Here is a 24632-nt window from a genome sequence, read left to right on the forward strand (position 1 = left end):
CACTGGCACAATGGCAACAAGATCCGGCGAGGGAGTGCAGGGGAAGTGAGGTTTAAGTAGGGAGTGCACAGGTGAACACACTGATTAGGCCTGCTGCGCCAGTGGCGCAATGGCCCCTTTAAATTGCAGAGACCCGGCGCGCGCGCACCCTAAGGAGCGGGGCCGCGCGCACCGGGACAAGACATACGGGGAACGGGTCAGGTACGGGAGCCAGGATGCGCATCGCGAGCGGGCGCCTCCTGCGTCGCGAATCGCATCCCGGCTGGGAGTGATATTGCAGCGCACCTGGTCAGCAGGTCCGACCAGGGCGCTGCGAATGAGAGGATGCTGCGAGCGCTCCGGGGAGGAGCGGGGACCCGGAGCGCTCGGCGTAACAGTACCCCCCCCCCCTTGGGTCTCCCCCTCTTCTTGGAGCCTGAGAACCTGAGGATAAGACTTTTGTCTAGGAAGTTGTCCTCAGGTTCCCAGGATCTCTCCTCTGGGCCACAGTTTTCCCAATCCACCCAAAAAAATCTTTTACCTCTGACAATCTTGGAGGCCAGAATCTCCTTCACAGAGAAGACGTCAGACGAACTGGAAACAGGAGTGGGAGAAACAACTTTGGGAGAGAAGTGGTTAAGGATGAGTGGTTTAAGGAGAGAGACATGGAAGGCATTGGGAATACGGAGAGAAGGAGGAAGAAGGAGTTTGTAAGAGACAGGGTTAATCTGGCACAAGATTTTGAAAGGACCAAGATAGCGTTGTCCCAGTTTGTAACTGGGGACACGAAAGTGGACATACTTAGCGGAGAGCCATACCTTGTCTCCGGGAGCAAAAATGGGGGGAGTTCTTTTTTTATCAGCAAATTTTTTCATCCGGGATGAAGCCTGTAAAAGAGAATTTTGGGTTTCTTTCCATATGGTGGAAAGATCACGAGTCACCTCATCCACAGCGGGCAAACCAGAGGGCAAGGAAGTAGGGAGGGGAGGAAGAGGGTGACGGCCGTACACCACGAAAAATGGGGATTTAGCAGAAGATTCGGAGACTCTGAAGTTGTATGAGAATTCGGCCCATGGTAGAAGATCTGCCCAGTCATCCTGGCGGGAGGAAACAAAATGCCGTAAATAGTCACCCAGGACCTGATTAATTCTTTCTACTTGCCCATTGGATTGGGGATGATAAGAAGAAGAGAAGTTTAATTTGATCTTGAGCTGTTTACAGAGGGCCCTCCAGAATTTAGACACGAATTGGACGCCTCTCTCCGAGACGATATGCGTGGGCAAACCGTGAAGGCGAAAAATGTGTACAAAAAATTGCTTTGCCAACTGAGGCGCTGAAGGAAGACCAGGAAGAGGAATAAAATGTGCCATCTTGGAAAATCGATCAACGACCACCCAAACAACTGTGTTGCCACGGGATGGGGGCAAGTCCGTAATAAAGTCCATACCAATCTGTGACCAAGGCTGTTCAGGAACAGGCAGAGGATGAAGGAGACCAGCAGGCTTCTGGCGAGGAGTCTTATCCCGGGCACAGACAGTACAGGCCCGCACGAAATCAACAACATCAGTCTCCAGAGTCGGCCACCAATAAAATCGAGAGATGAGTTGCAAAGATTTTTTGATGCCCGCATGGCCTGCGAGGTGGGAGGAGTGTCCCCATTTGAGAATCCCGAGACGCTGGCGTGGAGAAACGAAGGTTTTCCCTGGAGGAGTTTGCCTGATGGAAGCTGGAGAAGTGGAGATCAGACAGTCCGGAGGAATGATGTGTTGCGCAGAGACCTCTACTTCAGAGGCATCAGAAGAACGAGAGAGGGCATCGGCCCTAATGTTCTTGTCAGCAGGGCGAAAATGAATTTCAAAGTTAAAACGGGCAAAGAACAACGACCACTTGGCCTGGCAAGGGTTCAGTCGTTGGGCAGACTGGAGATAGGAGAGATTCTTGTGATCAGTGTATATAATAACTGGATACTTTGATCCCTCCAGCAGGTGCCTCCATTCCTCAAGCGCCAATTTAATGGCCAGTAGTTCTCGATCACCAATGGAGTAGTTTTTCTCTGCCGGAGAGAAGGTCCTAGAAAAAAAAACCCACAAGTAGCAGCATGCCTGGAAGAATTTTTTTGTAGAAGGACAGCTCCAGTTCCCACAGAGGAGGCATCTACCTCCAATAGAAAGGGTTTAGATGGGTCAGGTCTGGAGAGCACGTGAGCAGAAGAAAAGGCAGACTTGAGATGTTTAAATGCGTCTTCCGCTTGGGGAGACCAGGACTTAGGATTGGCATTTTTCTTGGTTAAAGCCACGATAGGGGCCACAATAGTGGAGAAGTGTGTAATGAATTGTCTGTAATAATTGGCGAACCCCCAAAAAATGTTGGATAGCACGGAGTCCGGAGGGGCGTGACCAATCTAACACGGCAGATAGTTTATCTGGGTCCATTTGTAGTCCCTGGCCAGAGACCAAGTATCCTAGGAAAGGAAGAGATTGACATTCAAAGAGACATTTCTCCATTTTGGCATAAAGTTGATTGTCCCGAAGTCTCTGAAGAACCATGTGGACATGCTGGCGGTGTTCTTCTAAGTTGGCAGAAAAAATCAGAATATCGTCCAGATAAACCACAACACAGGTATATAGGAGATCACGAAAAATTTAATTAACAAAGTCTTGGAAGACGGCAGGGGCGTTGCACAGGCCAAAGGGCATGACCAGATACTCAAAGTGTCCATCTCTGGTGTTAAATGCAGTCTTCCATTCGTCCCCCTCCCTGATGCGGATGAGATTATAAGCACCTCTTAAGTCCAGTTTGGTAAAGATGTGGGCGCCTTGTAGGCGATCAAAGATTTCCGAGATAAGAGGTAAGGGGTAGCGTTTTTTTACCGTGATTTTATTAAGTCCGCGGTAATCAATGCAAGGGCGTAGGGAGCCATCTTTTTTGGACACAAAAAAAAATCCAGCTCCGGCAGGAGAAGAGGACTTGCGGATAAACACCTTTTTTAAATTCTCCTGGATGTACTCCGACATGGCTTGAGTCTCTGGAGCAGACAGAGGATAGATTCTGCCCCGGGGTGGAGTAGTACCCGGGACGAGGTCAATAGGACAGTCATAAGGCCTGTGAGGAGGTAAAGTCTCTGCTTGCTTTTTGCAAAAAACATCAGCATAGTCCAGATAAGCCTTAGGAAGACCAGATACCGGGGGAACCACAGGGTCACGACTGTGAGTACTGGGAACCGGTTTAAGACAGTCCCTGTGACAAGAAGTACCCCAGTTCTTGATTTCTCCTGTGGACCAATCAAGGGTTGGGGAATGGCGTTGAAGCCATGGTAATCCAAGAAGAATTTCTGAAGTGCAGTTGGAGAGGACCAAAAATTCAATTTTTTCGTGATGGGGTCCGATGCACATTAGGAGAGGTTCCGTGCGGTAACGCATGGTACAGTCCAATCTTTCATTGTTAACAGAATTGATGTAGAGGGGTCTGGCGAGACTGGTCACCGGGATGTTGAACCTGTTGATGAGAGAGGCCAAAATAAAATTTCCTGCAGATCCGGAATCCAAGAAGGCCATAGCAGAGAAGGAGAAGGTAGAAGAAGATATCTGCACAGGCACAGTAAGGCGTGGAGAAGCAGAGTTCACATCAAGAACTGTCTCACCTTTGTGCGGAGTCAGCGTACGTCTTTCCAGGCGGGGAGGACGGATAGGACAATCCTTCAAGAAGTGTTCGGTACCGGCACAGTACAGACAAAGATTCTCCATGCGGCGTCGTGTCCTCTCTTGAGGTGTCAAGCGAGACCGGTCAACTTGCATAGCCTCCACGACGGGAGGCACAGGAACGGATTGCAGAGGACCAGAGGAGAGAGGAGCCGGGGACAGAAACCGCCTCGTGCGAACAAAGTCCATATCCTGGCGGAGCTCCTGACGCCTTTCAGAAAAACGCATGTCAATGCAAGATTGATAAGTTCATGCAGGTTAGCAGGAATTTCTCGTGCGGCCAGCACATCTTTAATGTTACTGGATAGGCCTTTTTTAAAGGTCGCGCAGAGGGCCTCGTTATTCCAGGATAATTCGGAGGCAAGAGTACGGAATTGGATGGCGTAATCGCTAACAGAAGAATTACCCTGGACCAGGTTCAGCAGGGCAGTCTCAGCAGAAGAGGCTCGGGCAGGTTCCTCAAAGACACTTCGAATCTCCATGAAGAAGGAGTGTACAGAGGCAGTGACAGGGTCATTGCGGTCCCAGAGCGGTGTGGCCCATGACAGAGCTTTCCCAGACAGAAGGCTGACTACGAAAGCCACCTTAGACCTTTCAGTAGGAAACTGGTCCGACATCATCTCCAAGTGCAGGGAACATTGCGAAAGAAAGCCACGGCAAAACTTAGAGTCCCCATCAAATTTATCCGGCAAGGATAATCGAAGGCTGGAAGCGGCCACTCGCTGCGGAGGAGGTGCAGGAGCTGGCGGAGGAGATTGTTGCTGAAGCTGTGGTAATAGCTGCTGTAGCATCACGGTCAGTTGAGACAGCTGGTGGCCTTGTTGCGCTATCTGTTGCGACTGCTGGGCGACCACCGTGGTGAGGTCGGCGACAACTGGCAGTGGGACTTCAGCGGGATCCATGGCCGGATCTACTGTCACGATTCGGCTGGCTGGAGGTGGATCCTCTGTGCCAGAGAGGGATTGGCGTGGACCGTGTTGGTGGATCGGTTCTAAGTTGCTACTGGTATTCACCAGAGCCCGCCGCAAAGCGGGATGGTCTTGTAGCAACCAGGTCGTATCCACCAGCAACGGCTCAACCTCTCTGACTGCTGAAGATAAGTGCGGTACAAGGGAGTAGACAAGAGCAAGGTCGGACATAGCAGAAGGTCAGGGCAGGCAGCAAGGATCGTAGTCAGGGGCAACGGCAGGAGGTCTGGAACACTGGCTAGGAACACACAAGGAAACGCTTTCACTGGCACAATGGCAACAAGATCCGGCGAGGGAGTGCAGGGGAAGTGAGGTATAAGTAGGGAGTGCACAGGTGAACACACTGATTAGGCCTGCTGCGCCAATCAGTGGCGCAGTGGCCCTTTAAATTGCAGAGACCCGACGCGCGCGCGCCCTAAGGGACAAGACAGACGGGGAACGGGTCAGGTACGGGAGCCGGGATGCGCATCGCGAGCGGGCGCCTCCTGCGTCGCGAATCGCATCCCGGCTGGGAGTGATATTGCAGCGCACCCGGTCAGCAGGTCTGACCGGGGCGCTGCGAATGAGAGGATGCTGCGAGCGCTCCGGGGAGGAGCGGGGACCCGGAGCGCTCGGCGTAACACCAATGGACCATACGTTGTTCCCTTCCACCTTTTAGAGGCCTTTGCATTACATCAATATTGGGTGGTGTAGGTGGCACATGGTGTTTCTTTTACATGTTTCCCTTGGTTTGATAAAAAAAATTTTTTTTTCCTAAGCATATTATTAAAAGTTATGTTTTACGTAATGCATATCCTCAATACTTACTTGTGCACACTAACACTTTAACAAAAGGGAACGTTTTCTTCTGCCTACCTGCCTCAATTACTATTCTGATCCTGCCACCCGCCTGATGCCTCACATCTGATGCCAAGTTCTTCTTTTTTCACCCACCTTCGTCACCGAACACTGGTATTGCCACCCACCGCACCACTCTATCACCGGGTAACTTTCAGGACTCCTGATGCTGCTGCTGACACCTAAAGGCTGTCTCTTACTGTCACCATATGTTCTCTCCATGCTGCCGCCACCTCTATGCTGTTTCACTCATCCACAATATGGTCTCCTCATGCTGTCGCAAACTCCAGGCATTGTCAATCAGCCACTATAAGCTGCTGCAAACTCCAGGCTGTGTCATTCAGCGTCTATATGTTCTCATCATGCTGCCGCCACCTCCAAGCTGTTTCATTCAGCCACTATATGGTCTCTGTTACGCCGAGCGCTCCGGGTCCCTGCTCCTCCCCGGAGCGCTCGCGGCGTTCTCCTCTCTGCAGCGCCCCGGTCAGACCCGCTGACCGGGAGCGCTGCACTGACATTCACGATGGGGATGCGATTCGCATAGCGGGACGCGCCCGCTCGCGAATCGCATCCCAAGCCACTTACCCGTCCCGGTCCCCGGCTGTCACGTTCTGGCGCGCGCGGCTCCGCTCCTTAGGGCGCGCGTGCCACCTCTCTAAGATTTAAAGGGCCAGTGCACCAATGAGTGGTGCCTGGCCCAATCAGTCTAATTAGCCTCCACCTGCTCCCTGTCTATTTAACCTCACTTCCCCTTCACTTCCTAGCCGGATTTTGTTACCTTGTGCCAGAGAAAGCGTTTAGTGTTGTCCAAAGCCTGTGTTCCAGATCTTCTGCCGTTGCCCCTGACTACGACCCTTGCGGCCTGCCCTGACCTTCTGCTACATCCGACCTTGCTCTTGCCTTGTCCTTTTGTACCGCGCCTATCTCAGCAGTCAGAGAGGTTGAGCCGTTGCCGGTGGATACGACCTGGTTGCTACCGCCGCTGCAAGACCATCCAGCTTTGCGGCGGGCTCTGGTGAATACCAGTAGCAACTTAGAACCGGTCCGCCGGCACGGTCCACGCCAATCCCTCTCTGACACAGAGGATCCGCCTCCAACTAGCTGAATCAAAACAGTCTCCTCATGCTGCCCCCACCTCCAGGCTGTCATTTAGCCACAATGTGGTCTCCTCAGGCTGCTGCTAACTCCAGGATGTGTCATTCAGCCACTATATGCTGCCACCAACTCCACGGTGTCTCAAAGGCACTATATGATCTCCTCATGCTTCCGCTACCTCCAGGCTGTGTCATTCAGCCACTATATGTTTTCCTCATGCTGCCGCCACCTCCACGCTGTGTCATTCAGCCACTATATGTTCTTCTCATGCTGCTGAAAACTCTAGGCTGTGTCATTCAGCCACTATATGCTGCCGCCACCTCCAGGCTATGTCACTCAGCCACTATGTGGTCTTCTCAGGCTGCTGCCAACTCCACACTGTGTCCTTCAGGCACTATATAGTCTCATCATGCTGCTGGGACATTACCTAAAAATGTTTATGGTAGCACTAGCTACCAAAAATCCTCAATGAAAATTTGAAAATGTATCTTTTGATCTTTGGAATTGTGAGGCTCTGTGGTCTCCTCATGCTGCTGCCACCTCCAGACTGCGTCATTGTGCCACATATGGTCTCCTTATGCTGTTGGCACCTTAGATTAAACATGAAAAATGTTAATGTATCTAAAATCTTCAATTAAAATTTTACAAATTATCTTTAATCTTTTCTATTGTGAGGCCCTATGGTCTCGTTGGGCTGCTGACACCTCTAGGCTCTGTCATTGTGCCGCTATGTGACTCCTTGTTAGATTGGGCTTTGTAGTCAGTATTAGTTCAAAGTAAACGCTGGGAAATTAAACTTGGGAATCTGATATAAATCATAAATAAATAAAAATTGGTTGTAATCTTTTCAAGACCGAGGCCCAATGGTCTTCAACATCATATATTACCTGTGGAATTATCACAATAATCCAATGAAACAGCTTGGAATAATAAAAATGACCCATAGCTGATTAAAAACATCCACACTTTCACAGTCGGGGGGGGGGGGGGAGGGCTGAGAGGCAGGGGCTGGAACAGGTGATATCTCGCCTGGCAGAGGACCGCCAGCTCAATGGTCACCAGAATGGGTAATTAAATTAAATTTAAATTACATAAAAATTCTCTTCATGCTCTTCCATTTTCACGCCATATGGTCTACCTGCTGCCACAGCCAGATGCTCTGTGGCAGTGATTCTAATAGCGATGCCTGTAATCTGCATGTCACACTGAACTATAGTATACTTTCACTAACACAGCACACTCTCTATGCCTGTTAGGACAAGGCAAAGTGTTCTACACCCCTATTGAGGCTACATGGTCTCCTCATGCTGCTGCCACCTCCATGCTGTGTCATTCAGCCACTATGTGTTCTCTTCATTCTGCCGCAAACTCCAGGCTGTGTCATTCAGATACTCTATGCTGCCGCCGCCTCCATGCTGTGTCATTCAGTCACTCTATGGTCTTCTCATGCTTTCGCCACCTCCAAGTTGTGTCATTCAGCCACTATATGGTCTCCTCATACTGATGCCACCTCCAGGCTCTGTCATAGTGCCACTCTGCGACAGTTATTCTAATAGCGATGCCTCTGATCTGTATGTCATACTGAATAACAGTATTATTTCACTAATCCAGCACACACCCTATGCGTGTTACAGCAAGGCAATATGTTCTACACCCCTATCGAGGCTCTCTGTAGGCAAAAAATTGCCTTTTTAATAGTGATACGCTGCAAATAAATTCGGACTGAACCAAATTTTAGGGGAAAATTCGGCAAATCGGCCAGATAGAATTTTTCAAAAATTCGCTCATCTCTAGTTCTAACAATAAAAAATATAGAAACTGTGCTGTATGTCCATCCTTGGTCATGGCACACAATTGGTTAAATGACCAAATCCAAAGGTTTTTTTTTAAGACTCCGGATCAACCTCCCTTTTTTAATTCCAAACTAATCTTTCTATACATTTTTGGAAGGAAACTAATGTTAACAAACAGGGAGAACATATGAACTCAATGTAACATGCCCTGTTTGGATTTGAACCCAAAACTCTAGAGCTGTAAGGCAACAAAGCAATTGCTAAGCCACCCTGATTCCTTTAGGCCTATGTAAGGCTGTCATAGGATAGTCGATTCAAGTAAAAGAAAAGTTTACATCAGATATTCTTTACTTAAAAGTCCTTCACTTTTATCTAACTTTAATTTTTCCACATTTCAACAGACAGATCAATAATGTACTTTCAATAGCATACTGCTAGTTCACTAGTGTTCAAGTAATAAAAATCTAATAAAAGTGCAACATAAAGAAGAACCATATTGTGAGTCACATAATAGATACTGTACAGATTTAGCAAAGCCTATTGCACCCATGGGAAACATTTACTGTGCATACTTAATGCATCAGCATGTGTAGAGTGTATTTACTATGCATTAAACATCAGCTAAACAAAGGGCTGACTTTTTCTTATTTTATTTTGTAACAAGACAATAGCTACTGGTATGTTCACACAATCAATTTGCAGTTGTTAGGTACAAATTGCAGTATTAGAATAGCAATTGTTGGAATTAAATTGTGTGAACCATACATCGCTGTACTAAAAGAGAAGGAAATGACGATTAATGTTAGAATACAGATACATAATGCTTTGTGTTCCAGCCCGTTGTAGCTTCTCAATTAAATAAAAGAAAATCAAAAAGTTAGACATTTTAAATTCTTTGTAAAGATTATTAACTAACTTATGAACATTATCATTGTATTATTTGCCATTGTCAGCAAAATTTTTAAATATTATCTTGATGTTTTGAAGGGCCATTTAACTGCCACTTGCAGTTATGCCAGTGGTATTTAAATGGTTAAGAGTCAGCAGTGGAGATTGCTTCATGATGATTATTAATGGCAGCCCCTGGCTGCTGAAAGCAGTCTGGTGCCACCTGGTATAGAGCAGTCTTGAGGCCTGAGCCCTCTTCATATACCCTTTACAGCCCAATGATGTAATTTTATGTCAGGGGTAATCAAGGAGTTAAAGCAGCCCCTTTTGTGCACTGTTATTTGAGAAAATGCCAATATTCTGCAGTTATATGAGTCTTTAGCAGTTTATGAGTCTTTTTACAATATGGATGTAGCCATGTGCTATCGCCTCTTGACTTCCTGTCTTAGGAACTGCAACTTTTTCTGATGTGCCATGTGATGTCAGTCGTGCACTGCATCACATGATACCATGTCAGAAAGTAAGTGGCTTGAGCGGCATGGTGCCATGCGCCATATATGCACCCACCTGGTCCTGGCCATCCACAAATATCTTATATTTGTATTATTCCATTAATTAGTTTGTGTGGATCTGTGCCAGGTATTTATTCTTACCTGATTGTAAAAAATGACAAAACACGCATCAGGGCAGGCATTCCCATGGCTTCCCAAAATCGAGATACATTTGGTAAGGCACTGCCACTTTTTTGTTCCCTGTTATGTAATGCACTTGCACTTTATTAAATGCTATGCCAATTGGGAATTACTGTGCAATGGCTTTACCATTACATTGCATGTGTAGTAAACATTGCTCAATTGTTGTGTAAAACTTCTAGTATACAGCACCTACCAAGTAAATACGTCTGCTTTACTATCTACTGGGTGCCTTTTCTATTAAATGGGCACTGTCAGATACAAAAACTTTGTAAAGCATGCAAAACCAATAGGTTTTGCAATTGCTTTCATTAGAAAATTTTCAGTATTTCATTTATTTCCTTGATTGACAGCTGTAAGCGCAGGGCTCACAGCTGGAGGGAATATCCTCCCACTGTCACCTTGTGTCCTGCCACTGTCAATGAGGACAAGCTGGGAGTTGTAGTTTTGCTTATGCTAGGGGAGATGTTAGCAGACAGTGGGAGGGGGCGGAGACCTGAACAGTGAGGCCATGCCCCCTCAATTTGAGAGGAATTCAGACTAGTGAGCTAAATTAAAAGTGTAATAAAAAAAATAAAGGTGCTGGACACATAAAAATTAGATGTACATGGTCAGGATTAGGTACTGAGTGATACATTAAAAAAAATGTTTTTGTTGGATCTGACAGGTATGCTTTAATGGCTTATGTCTGTCCTTATTTTATATGTTGGGATGATTTTAAGTGTATAAAATATTTATCAAGTAAGATTGTATTTTGTTTTGGTGGCCCTACATTTGAATAGTTCAGACTTTCCTGCATGCAGTCATACCAAATATGTTAATGTTTTTTTGTATAGATTTTTTTATTTACAAAATTAGAAAAAGGGATTATTTGAAATGTTATATTTGTCAATTTTTTTATACAATTTTAAGTACCCCCCAGGGTATTTTAATGCATTGAATATATTGATTGAAAATCTGCTTGTACAGTTGCCAATGGCAGGTTATAAAAGCATATTAATAATGGCAGGCACCAAAAAAGAATGGATCAGCTCCCCTTGACTTTGTTGCTGGAACTCTTAACCACCAATGATACTGTGCATACTTGTTTGAATTCTGCTCTCAGTTATTACATAATCACTAGTGTTGCTCGCGAATATTCGCAATTCGAATATTATTCGCGAATATAGCGCTATATATTCGTAATTACGAATATTTTTTTTTTTTTTTTTTTTTTCTTCACAGTACACATCACAGTGATCATCCCTCTCTGCTTCCAGCTTGTGTGGTGTAAAGAAGGCTGTAATACTACTGTGTGAGACTGGCGTGTGAAAATTCGCATATACGAAAATACGCATATTCGAAAATTAGCATATGCTAATTTTCGCATATGCGAATTTACGCGTGTGTTAATTTTGTATATGCCAATGTTCACTTATGTTAATTTTCGCATACGTGAATATTCGCATATGCGAAAATAAAACGAGAATATAACGAATATGCGAATATTCGTGAATATATGACGAATATTCGTCCATATATTCGTGAATATTCGCGAATTCGAATATGGCCTATGCCGCTCAACACTAATAATCACTCCATGTTGACTATTAGTGATGGCCCCTAAAGAAAAAATATACTTATCCTGGAACATTAACCAGTTAGATAGAGTACATGAATATTGAGGAAATCATTATGCATCAATGGAAAAATAAAAAGTTATGGCTTTTGAAATCTGCTAACTCAAAAGTGAGTATTTTCACCAAACTAAATCTTTATCACTTTCAAAAGTGCTAAAGCAGAAAAAATTGACATTGTGTTTGACATAACCCTATGTTTATGAATCCATACAATTAAGTTTATTTTTTATGGTAAACACTAGGAAAAAAAAACAATGAAAGCATAGCTTTTATGTATCCCCCTCCCAGAAAAAAAAATGAAGACATCAAAAAACAAGGCAGAAGAAAATATGTTAGAAAAAACAGGCATCTACATATCCCCAACATATCCCCAACATATCCCCAACATATCCTCAACATATCCTCAACATATCCCCAACATATCCCCAACATATCCCCAACATATCCTCAATATATCCCCACACCTCTTGTTTGAATAGTTATTGTGTAATATTATGTCTGATACTTGTCTTTGTTTGTACCCCATAATTGTAAGCGCTGCAGAATCTGTAGGCGCTATATAAATAAATAAATCAATAAATAAAATAAATAAATGAACTGAAAAAAAAATTTCAAGAAATTTGGAATGAAAAAACTATATGAAACAACTAAAATAAAAATGATTAGTCCATAAAGGTTTTTTTTTTTAGGTAGAAGGGTACCTTAAAAAAGGGGAACATGGGTACCATTGAAATAGCAGCGGCAGGAGACTAGGCACCTAAGCATGGATTGTTTTAAATTTTAAAAAAATGTAAAATGTTTTCCTAGGCCCAAAATATTCCAAACTCTGATTTTTTATGTGGAATTTGACATCGTTTTTTTTTTTAATTAAATTGTATTAAACTTCATACTAGTCAATTTTCCTATTGTGTTTTTCTAAACATTCTAAACATGTTTTTCTAAATATTCAGTGTAAGCCTGTTATTTTCTAAAGGTCATGTATTTTCTATTTGTTTTAAGGTCGTAACCCAAGCAAGTGGAAGCGTTTCACATCATACCATCCATACTCAGCCAGTCGGAAAGCATTTTGACAGAGTGGACGACTTCTTCATACCTAGCACAACATTGATTATCAATCATATCAGGTATGAAATGTTTTACACTCAACAGACATATAGAATAATGAAATCATTGCCAACACAACAGAAAGTTGACCTTAAAGGGATACTCTGGTGAAAAACATTTTTCCATCAACTGGCTCCAGAATGTTAAACAGATTTGTAAATGACTTCTATTAAACAATCTTAAACCTTCCAGTACTTATCAGTTGCTGTATGTTCCAGAGTTGTACTTTTCTGTATGACCACAGTGCTCTCTGCTTAGACCTCTTTCTGTGTCAGGAACTGTCCAGAGCAGGAACAAATCCACATAGCAAACCTATCCTGCTTCGGACAGTTCCTGACATGAACAGAAGTGTCAGCAGAGAGCACTGTGGTCAGATTGAAAAGAACTATACCACTTCTTTTGTAGTATACAGCAGCTGATTAACTGGAAGGATTAAGATTTTTAATAGAAGTAATTAAAAAATCTGTTTAACAGTTAATATGAAAAAAAAAAAGTTTTCCACCGGAGTACCACTTTAACATCTAGAAAACATTAATGGTTTTTATTCCTTGGTTATTTGAGTGATTTTAAAAGAAATATGACATTGTATACAAAGTAAAAGAAAGTGACTATGTATAAATTATGCAAACTGAAAACCTCCTGCCAAACTTTCCCATTGAACCCTGCTATGGTGTTTTACAGACAGTCCTACTCACAGATCTTGGAATAGGAAAAGGGGAGGGGTAGTAGCATTATTCCTGTTCCAGAAATTATAGTTAGTTAAATAGTAAAAACTCTACAGACTGGAAAAACTGTTAACTGTTTTCACTTCACAGTAGACAAGAACCATTAGTAAGCACACTGCTTTGATAAACATCACTTGCCAAAATATACCTCAAATGCCTTCTATTATTTTCCCATCATTTTGTATGTTCTATGTTGACTCTATCTTCTGAGACATTAAAGGGGTTCTCCGGTGCTTAAACATCTTATCCCCTATCCAAAGGATAGGGGATAAGATGCCTGATCGCGGGAGTCCCGCCACTGGGGACCCCTGGGATCATACACACGGCACCCCGTTTGTAATCAGTCCCTGCAATGCAAGCCTATGGGAGGGGGCATGATAGCTATCACGCACCCTCCCGTAGGCTTGCATTGAGGGGCGGAGCGTGACGTCACACGCTGGCGCAGGCGTGACGTCACACGCCACCCGCCCTGTAGTCGCCGGTAATCAGTCCCGGAGCGAACACGGGGTGCCGCGTGCATGATCCCGGGGACTCCCGCGATCAGGTATCTTATCCCTATCCTTTGGATAGGGGATAAGATGTTTAACTTCTTAAGGACCCAGGGTGTATGGATACGCCCTCACACCCTGTGCCTTAAGGACCCAGTGCGTATCCATACGCCCTGGCGTTTTCCGGTCCCTGCCGTGCGCTGGGCAGAGATCAGAATCGGATGCCTGCTGAAATGCTTCAGCAGGCATCCAGGGCAAACGCCGAGGGGGGCCATGTCTCTGGGACCCCACCGCCCAGATAATTTTGCATGATCCCGGCTGTCACAGACAGCCAGGACCATGCTAAAGTATAGGAGTGAGGTGGCAAGCCTGCCACCTCCTCCTCTCCGTGCGATCCGTCGGTTAGTTAACCGACCAATCGCAGGGGGAGGGGGGTTACTTCCTCCCGCCCTGCCCGGCCCCTGGAAGTCCGGAGAGGACGGGAGGAAGACCGGAGGACGCGGCGGGGGACGGGGGAGTGCTGGGGACCGCTGGGGACCGGCCCCGGTACTTACCTCGTCCCTGAAGACCCGGATCCCAGCGGCGGAGACGGCAGCGGCGACAGGTGAGTCTACAGCCGACAGGACAGGATCTTCAGCCACGGTCGGGCCCTTTACAGCAATGCACGTCGCTGTAAGGCGACATGCATTGCTGTAATGGGACCCTGTATACTACAACTCACAGCATGCCCAGACAGCCCTTGGCGTCTGGGCATGCTGGGAGTTGCAGTTTTGTAACATCTGGAGGTCCACAGTTTGGAGACCACTGTGCCCTTCCAGATGTTGCAAAACTACACATCCTCAGCATGCCCTTACTGTCCAGGCATGCTGGGAGTTGTAGTTCTGTAACATCTGGCCCTTCAGATGTTGCAGAACTACAACTCCCAGCATGCCTGGACAGATTTGGCATACTGGGAGTTGTAGTTTTGCAACATCTGGAAGGGCACAGATTGGGAACCACTGTACTAGTGGTCTGCAAACTGTAGTCCTCCAGGTGTTGCAAAACTACAACTCCAAGCATGCTGGGAGTTGTAGTTCAGCAACATCTGGCTCTAAAGATGTTGCCAAACTACTACTTCAAGCATGCCTGATAATGTTTGGGAGTAGTGGTTTTGCAACAACTGGAGGCACACTGGTTGGGAAACATTGTCTGTTTCCTAACTCAGTGTTTCCCAACCCGTGTGCCTCCAGCTGTTGCAAAACTATAACTACCAGCATGCACTGATCGACTGTGCATGCTGGGAGTTGTAGTTTTGCAACAGCTGGAGGTTCTCCCCCACCCCCCCCCCCCCTGTGAATGTACAGGGTACATTCACATGGGCAGGGGCTTACAGTAAGTATCAGGCTGCAAGTTTGAGATGCAGCAAATTTTGCGCGGCAGCTCAAACTCGCAGCGGGAAACTCGCTGTAACCCCCCGCCTGTGTGACTGTACCCTAAAAACACTACACTACACTAACACAAAATAAAATAAAAAGTAAAAAACACTACATATACACATACCCCTACACAGCCGCCCTCCCCAATATAAATGAAAAACGTCTGGTACGCCACTGTTTCCAAAATGGAGCCTCCAGCTGTTGCAAAACAACATCTCCCAGTATTGCTGGACAGCCGTTGACTGTCCAAGCATGCTGGGAGTTTTGCAACAGCTGGAGGCACCCTGTTTGGGAATCACTGGCATAGAATACCCCTATGTCCACCCCTATGCAAATCCCTAATTCAGGCCTCAAATGCACATGGCGCTCTCACTTTGGAGCCCTGTCGTATTTCAAGGCAACAGTTTAGGGCCACATATGGGGTATCGCCGTACTCGGGAGAAATTGCCTAACAAATTTTGGGGGGCTTTTTCTCCTTTCACCCCTTATGAAAAGGTGAAGTTGGGGTCTACACTAGCATGTTAGTGTAAAATTTTTTTATTTTTTACACTAACATGCATGTGTTGCCCTATACTTTTCATTTTGACAAGAGGCAAAAGGGAAAAAAGCCCTCCAAAATTTGTAATGCAATTTCTCCCGACTACGGAGATACCCCATGTGTGGGCGCAAAGTGCTCTGGGGGCGCACAACAAGGCCCAGAAGGGAGAGTGCGCCATATACATTTGAGGTGATTTGCACAGGGGTGGCTGATTGTTACAGCGGTTTTGACAAATGCAAAAAAAACAAAAAACCCACATGTGACCGCATTTCGGAAACTACATCCCTCACAGAATGTAATGAGGGGTGCAGTGAGCATTTACACCCCACTGGTGTCTGACAGATCTTTGGAACAGTGGGCTGTGCAAATTAAAAATTTCGTACAGCCCACTGTTCCAAAGATCTGACAGACACCAGTGGGGGTAAATGCTCACTGTAACCCTTGTTATATTCCTCAAGGGGTCTAGTTTCCAAAATGGTATGCCATGTGTGGGTTATTTTGCTGTACTGGCACCATAGGGGCTACCTAAATGCGACATGCCCTCGAGCAAAATTTGCTCTCAAAAAGCCAAATATGACTCCTTCTCTTCTGAGCATTGTAGTTCGCCCGTAGTGCACTTCAGGTGAACTTATGGGGTACCTCCATACTCAGAAAAGATGGGGTTTCAAATTTTGGGGGGTATTTTTTGCTATTTACCCTTGCAAAAATGTGAAATTTGGGGGGAAACACACATTTTAGTGAATTTTCTTTTTTTTTTTTTTTACGCATGCGAAAGTTGTGAAACCCCTGTGGGGTATTAAGGCTCACTTTATTCCTTGTTACGTTCCTCAAGGGGTCTAGTTTCCAAAATGGTATGCCATGTGGTTTTTTTTTTGCTCTTCTGGCACCATAGGGGCTTCCTAAATGCGACATGCCCCCCGAGCAAAATTTTCTCTCAAAAAGCCAAATATGACTCCTTCTCTTCTGAGCATTGTAGTTTGCCCGTACTGCACTTCTGGTCAACTTATGGGGTACCTCCATACTCAGAAGAGATGGGGTTACAAATTTTGGGGGGGTATTTCTGCTATTAACCCTTGCAAAAATGTGAAATTTGGGGGGGAAACATACATTTAGTGAAATTTTATTAAATTTTTTTACATATGCAAAAGTCGTGAAACACATGTGGGGTATTAAGGCTTACTTAATTCCTTGTTACGTTCCTCAAGGGGTCTTGTTTCCAAAATGGTATGGCATGTGTTTTTTTTTTTTTTGCTGTTCTGGCACCATAGGGGCTTCCTAAATGCTACATGCCCCTCAAAAACCATTTCAGAAAAACGTACTCTCCAAAATCCCCTTGTCGCTCCTTCGCTTCTGAGCCCTCTGCTGCGCCCACTGAACACTTTACATAGACATATGAGGTATGTGCTTACTCGAGAGAAATTGGGCTACAAATATTAATATTAATTTTCTCCTTTTACCTCTTGTAAAAATTCAAAAATTGGGTCTACAAGAACATGCGAGTGTAAAAAATGAAGATTGTGAATTTTCTCCTTCACTTTCCTGCTATTCCTGTGAAACACCTAAAGGGTTAAAAGGCTGACCGAATATCATTTTGAATACTTTGGGGGGTGCAGTTCTTATAATGGGGTCATTTGTGGGGTATTTCTAAGATGAAGACTCTTCAAATCCACTTCAAACCTGAAAAATAGTGAGTTTGGAAATTTTGTGAAAAATTGGAAAATTGCTGCTGAACTTTGAAGCCCTCTGGTGTCTTCCAAAAGTAAAAACTTGTCAATTTTATGATGCAAACATAAAGTAGACATATTGTATATGTGAAAAAAAAATTAAAATATTTTGAATATCCATTTTCCTTACAAGCAGAGAGCTTCAAAGTTAGAAGAATGCAAAATTTTAAAATTTTTCATAACATTTCGGGATTTTTCACCAAGAAATGAAGCAAGTTACCAAAAAATTGTACCACTATGTTAATGTAGAATATGTCACGAAAAAACAATCTCGGAATCAGAATGATAACTAAAAGCATTCCAGAGTTATTAATGTTTAAAGTGACAGTGGTCAGATGTTCAAAAATGGCCGGGTCCTGAGGTGTAAAATGGCTGGGTCCTTAATAGGTAAAGCACTGGAGAACCCATTTAATACCATGATGTAGTTCATCAACTAAGAATATCATTTTATTGATAATTTTCAGTTTTAAATACCTTATCTATCCTTTTGTATATCCCTAGTGGTAGTTTATTTTTTAGTTATGTGTAATTTTTTTTCCAAAATAGGTGTTATTGAACAATTGTCAAGAACAATATGAACATAAATAAGAATTAGTCTAGGTTCACGCGGTCGTTGTCTCCCGTCCCGCTATTCTCCCCTCTTTGCTTCTAAACGGACCATGCTAGCAAACTGATGCAAAACAATGCCATTAAGTGGCATCCTGTTGCCTCAATTTTTAATCTGTTTGTGTCCTTTTATTGTTTGTTTTTATTTTTGTCTGGTTGCTTACACCTCTTCTGAGCCTGCTCAGAAATAATAATGGATCAAAAACGGATTGGAAAGAACGGATGCAAACGGATAACATAAAGGCTCATCTGTTTGCCATGAACTTCAACGTTAATTTTCATATATCTATTATTTCCATTATTTTTGCTGGGGAAAATTTTTTGCATGCAATGTCTTTCCTCCACTAAAAATAACAGGATAGGAACCAAAAGAGTGCAAACGGGTGACAAAGGACTGTAAAAATGGTCTGAGTGTTGATGAGAAAGATCTGGGAGAGAGGTGCACGGCTGGTTCTTTGTCTATGAGGTCTGTGCGGCCCCATAGACTTACATTATGAGGCTGTTTAGGACATAGGGCATGGAGCCAGGAGAAAACATGCTCTTCTGCTCCCTATCATTCTTGCCATCCATTAGGCTAAGTTTCTACTTGGTTTTCTATCCTGCGTTTTTTGGTTTGAAAAAAATGCAAGAAAAAACGCCTGAAAAAACGTCAGGGAAATTTCTTGCATCTGGTGTTTTTTCTGGCGTTTTTTTCTGGCGTTTTTTTCTGGCATTTTTTCATTTGTGTAGAAAGGATGCAGTAGTGATGGAAAAAAAAAGTATTTTTTTATAATGACATTTTAAATAAAGTGTGTGTGTTTCACTTTTTCCTCTCTCTTTTTTGAATTTTTTAGGTAGTACTACTACTCCCAGCATGGAACACACTATTCCATGATGGGAGTAGTAGTACCTGTACTAATAGACATATCACCCGATGCGATCGTCCATAATATAGCAGAGATGCTGAGCGGATCTATACAGTGCTCACATCTCTGCACTATACTCCGGCCAGTGATGTGAATAGAACATCACTCATTCATATTTTCCAACCAGAGTGGGGATTGGCCGGATGGTTGCAGCCAATCACAGCTCTCAGCGGGAAATATGAATGAGTGATGTTCTATTCATATCAATGGCCGGAGTACAGAGCAGAGATGCGAGCGCTGTGTAGAGCTGCTCTGCATCTCTGCAATAGATAGGATGATCGCATCGGGTGTCAGGAATGATACCCGCTGTGATCTTTCCTTAACTGCAGGTACTACTCCCATCATGGAACAGAGTGTGTTCCATGCTGGGAGTAGCAGTACCACCAAAAAATAAAGAATAAAAAGATAAAAACACACACTACTTTTTATTTTTGTCAGCTACATTTTTAGTTCCCTGCCTGCCCAGTGGCTCAACATGCTGCAGCAGAATTTGTGTTTTTCTTGGCGTTTAAAAAAAAAAAAAAAAAAAAAAAGAAACAAGTAGAAACTTAGCCTTAGGGTATAAAAACTCAGACCCTGACCTTTTGATATGTCTCATGAAGGTTTTTTTTTTTTTTTAATCTTTTAAATAGCAATGCCTAATTAACCCCATAACCCCTTAATAAGGACCAAGCCCATTTTCACCTTAAGGACCAGGGAAATTTTATTTTTGCTTTTTTATTTTTTCCTCCTCGCCTTCTATAAATCGTAACTCTTATATTTTCACCCACAGACTAGTATGAGGGCTTGTTTTTTGTGCGACCAGTTGTCCTGGTTTTGCTTTCATGCTGTACAATTTACGGTAAAAATGACATGTGTTCTTTATTCTCTGGGTCAAGATAATTAAAATGATACCCATGATTACATACTTTTCTGTTATTGTTGCGCTTAAACAAAATCACAAACTTTTTAACCAAATTAGTATATTTAAAATCCCTCTACTTTGACAACCTATAACTGTAATCTTTTCATATAAGCGGCAGTATGAGGGCTCATTTTTTTTTGTGTCATGATCTGTTCTTTTTATTGATACCACATTTACATCTATAAAACTTTTATACGTTTTTTATAAAATGTTTTGAAATAAAATGTGACAGTATGGGATCATTACCATTATATTTTAATAGTTTGGACATTTACGCATGCGGCGATACCAAATATGTTTATTAATTACTTTTTTTTACACTTTTTGGGGGTAAAATGGGAAAAAGGGACATTTTACATTTTTATTTGGGGAGGAAATTAAATTTTTTTTTTTTTTTTTTTACTTTTTATACCAATCAGTTGATTGCCAATACTGTACAGTGCTATGCATAGGGCATAGCACTTATCAGTTTTATCGGCTCTCTTCTGCTCTGGTCTGCTCAATCTTAGACCAGAGCAAAAGAAGCCGGGAAGGCGGCGGAGGCAGGTAGCCCCACTGCCGCAGATGCCTTGATCCGTATTGATCTACTGCATCTGAGGGGTTAATGGCAGACATCCACGCGATTGCAAATTTCAGCCATTACCGGCGGGTCCCTGGCTGCTATCAGCAGTCGTTACCTGACACACATGACCTGAGCATCGCTCCGATGCTCGCACTCATGTACAGGACGTAAATGTACGTCCTGGTGCACAAAGTACTGCTGCACCAGGACGTACATTTACGTCATTGGTCATTACGGGGGGACCTAACAAATTATTTTTTTTTTTTTGCATTTTCCCTTAGTCCTCTTCACGATTTAAGAGCCATAACTCCTTTATATTTCCACTCACAGACCCATTTAAGGGCCTGTTTTTTTGCATGACCAATAATACTTTGTAATGACACCTTCAATTTTAACATAAAATGTACAGCACAACCAAAAATTTGGGTGGGGAAATTGAAAAGAAAACCAAACCTGAATTAATGAACGCAGTGCATAGAGAGCCTGCGCTCGGCACAGCTGACAGGTATGGCCCATAAACAAGCAGGGAAACCACAACGCTGGAATGTACGCAGTTTACTTTATGGTAAAACTGACTTGTTATCTTTATTCTGTGGGTCAATATAATTAAAATGACAACCAACCTTACATGCTATTCTATTATTGTTCTGCTTTTATTATTGTTCTGTCAACCTTTTTTAAGAAAAAATATGCCTAAAATTGCCCTATTCTGACCCCTTTAACCCCTTAAGGACACATGACGTACTGGAACGTCATGTGTCCACTCCCGATCTATAACGCGGGGCCACGGCGTGGCCCCGCGTCATAGCGGTTCGGGCCCGGCCTCTAACAACGGCCGGGACCCGTGGCTAATAGCGCGCGGCATTGATCGCTGTGCCGCGCGCTATTAACCCTTTAGACGCGGCGTTCAAAGTTGAACGCCGCGTCTAAAGTGAAACCGAAAGCATGCCGGCTAGCTCAGTGGGCTGTTCGGGATAGCCGCGGTGAAATCGCGGCATCCCGAACAGCTGACAGGACAGCGGGAGGGCCCCTACCTGCCTCCTCGCTGTCCGATCGCCGAATGACAGCTCAGTGCCTGAGATCCAGGCATGAGCAGTCATGCGGCAGAATCATCGATCACTGGTTTCTTATGAGAAACCAGTGATCAATGTAAAAGATCAGTGTGTGCAGTGTTATAGGTCCCTATGGGACCTATAACACTGCAAAAAAAAAGTGCAAAAAAAAAGTGAATAAACATCATTTAACCCCTTCCCTATTAAAAGTTTGAATCACCCCCCTTTTCCCATAAAAGAAAAAACACAGTGTAAATAAAAATAAAAATAAACATAAATGGTATCGCCGCGTGCGGAAATGTCCGAATTATAAAAATATATCGTTAATTAAACCGCACGGTCAATGGCGTGCGCGCAAAAAAATTCCAAAGTCCAAAATAGTGCATTTTTGGTCACTTTTTATATCATGAAAAAATGAATAAAAAGCGATCAATAAGTCCTATCAATGCAAAAATGGTACCGTTAAAAACTTCAGATCACGGCGCAAAAAATGAGCCCTCATACCGCCCCATACACGGAAAAATAAAAAAGTTATAGGGGTCAGAAGATGACAATTTTAAACGTATTAATTTTCCTGCATGTAGTTATGATTTTTTCCAGAAGTCCGACAAAATCAAACCTATATAAGTAGGGTATCATTTTAATCGTATGGACCTACAGAATACATATCAGGTGTCATTTTTACCGAAAAATGTACTACGTAGAAACGGAAGCCCCCAAAAGTTACAAAACAGCGTTTTTTTTTAAATTTTGTCGCACAATGATTTTTTTTCCCGCTTCACCATAGATTTTTGGGCAAAATGACTGACGTCATTACAAAGTAGAATTGGTGGCGCAAAAAATAAGCCATCATATGGATTTTTAGGTGTAAATTTGAAAGAGTTATGATTTTTTAAAGGCAAGGAGCAAAAAACGAAAATGCAAAAACGGAAAAACCTCCGGTCCTTAAGGGGTTAAAGGGATATTCCAGTGGAAAACAAATTTTTCTATTCAACTGGTGCCAGAAAGTTAATCAGGCAGCATCCTTAAGGAGTTACATTTTCTCATTTTCTTGTGCTTTAACAATTTTTTTCTGCTTTTAGCACATAAACTTTAAATACTGACCATTATTTGGTGCTAAGATATCCCAACCCTATCAGATACCTTTGTCAAAAAATAATCAATGTTATTCAATTGACCTGTCAGAGGTTTTTAACCCCTTAATGACCAAGCCCATTTTCACCTTAAGGACCATCCAATTTTATTTTTGCGTTTTCGTTTTTTCCTCCTCGCCTTCTAAAATCCATAACTCTTTTATTTTTCCATCTACAGACCCATATAAGGGCTTATTTTTTGTGTGATCAATTGTACTTTGTAATGAAATCTCTCATTTTACCATAAAATGTACGGTGAATGCAAAAAAAAAACATTTTTTAGGGAGGAAATTTAAATGAAAACCCAAATTTTGCACATTTTGGAGGGTTTTGTTTTCACACTGTACACTTAACGGAAAAAATGACGTGTTTTTTATTATGTGGGTCAATTCGATTAAAATGATACCCATGGCTAGATACTTTTATATTTTTGTACCGCTTAAAAAAATCTAACTTTTTGTACAGAATCGGTCATCTAAAAGCGCCCTATTTTGACCACCTATAACTTTTTCATTTTTCCGTATATAGGGCGGTATGAGGGCTCATTTTATGCGCCGTCATCTTTACCTTTTTAGATACCACATTTGCATATATAAAACTTTTAGATCATTTTTTATAAAAAAATTTTGAATAAAATGTGACGAAAAAACAGCATTTTTGGACTTTTTTAATTTTTTACGTTTACGCCAGTCACCGTGCGGGATCATTAACATTATATTTTGATAGTTCAGACATTTGGCGATATCAAATATGTTTATTAAAAAAAAAATGTTTACGCTTTTCATTTCTACATTTTTCAACTTTTTTTTTACACTTTTTATGTCCCCATGGGGAACTATCTATAGCAATCCTTTGATTGCTAATACTGTGCAGTGCTATGCATAGGACACAGCACTGCTCAGTATTATCAGTGATCTTCTGCTTTGGTCTGCTCGATCGCAGACCAGAGCAGAAGACCCCGGAAGATGGCCGGAGCTAGGTAAGGGGACTTCCGGCTGTCATGCTGGATGATCGGATCCCTGCGGCAGCGCTGCGGGCGATCCGATCATCCAATCAAAGTGCCGCAATGCCGCAGATGCCGTGATCTGTATTGATCACGGCATCGGAGGGTTAATGGCGGACATCCGCGGGATCTCGGATGTCGGCCATTACGGGCGGGTCCCCGGCTGCTAGCACCTGCCGTGTATGACGCGAGCAACCTTCCGATGCTCGCGGTCATACACAGGATGTAAATGTACGTCCTGGTGCGGGAAGTCCCGCCAAACCAGGACGTACATTTACGTCCGTGGTTGTTAAGGGGTTAAAGGGGTTATCCAGGAATAGAAAAACACAGGTAATTTCTTTCCAAAACCACTCACTCTCTGTCCAGGTTTGGGGTGGTATTACAACTTGGCTCCATTTACTTTAACATGTTAACGACCATGGACGTTTATACATGTCCAGGTAGGATGCATGTTCCCGCACCAAGATGAGTATACATGTCCATGGTTCTCCTGGGTGCTTCCCAGGGCACCCACGAGATCGTGGCAGGGACTTGGCTGTAACACATAGCTGGGACCCTGCCACACTGTCGAAACAGTAAACTTCGGTCCTGGCAGTTTATCACTTACAGCCGCAGTCGGAAATGACCGCGGGCTGTAAGTGTTTTGACAGAGGGAGGGAGCTCCCTATGTCATCCCTGCAGCACCCAGCAGCGCAATGGCGGTGCTGTGTGTGATCCCTGGCGCGTGGGGGCCTGCCGCACTGCCGGGACCAAAGTAAACTTAGGTCCCGGCAGTTTAACCCTTACAGCCGCGGTCGGAAGTGACCGCAAGCTGTAAGGAGTTTTGACAGAGGCACGTCCTTATATGCTGCCTGTCAGTGTAAAACTGGATGCTTTGGAATACTAAGTATTCCAAAGTATTTTT

At 43.6% G+C, this 24632-nt stretch overlaps 1 protein-coding gene across 2 annotated transcripts in view; it reads left to right on the forward strand.

The window, feature by feature from the left end:
• FSTL5 (follistatin like 5) overlaps positions 1–24632 on the forward strand; it is an 872209-nt gene that overhangs the window by 837593 nt on the left and 9984 nt on the right. For both annotated transcript variants that reach the window (XM_056561517.1, XM_056561526.1), the window contains exon 14: positions 12569–12693. In XM_056561517.1, coding sequence (XP_056417492.1) covers positions 12569–12693 — 125 coding nt within the window. The remainder of the gene's footprint in view (positions 1–12568; positions 12694–24632) is intronic.

Source organism: Hyla sarda, chromosome 1, assembly GCF_029499605.1.
Source record: "Hyla sarda isolate aHylSar1 chromosome 1, aHylSar1.hap1, whole genome shotgun sequence".
Taxonomy (NCBI): domain Eukaryota; kingdom Metazoa; phylum Chordata; class Amphibia; order Anura; family Hylidae; genus Hyla; species Hyla sarda.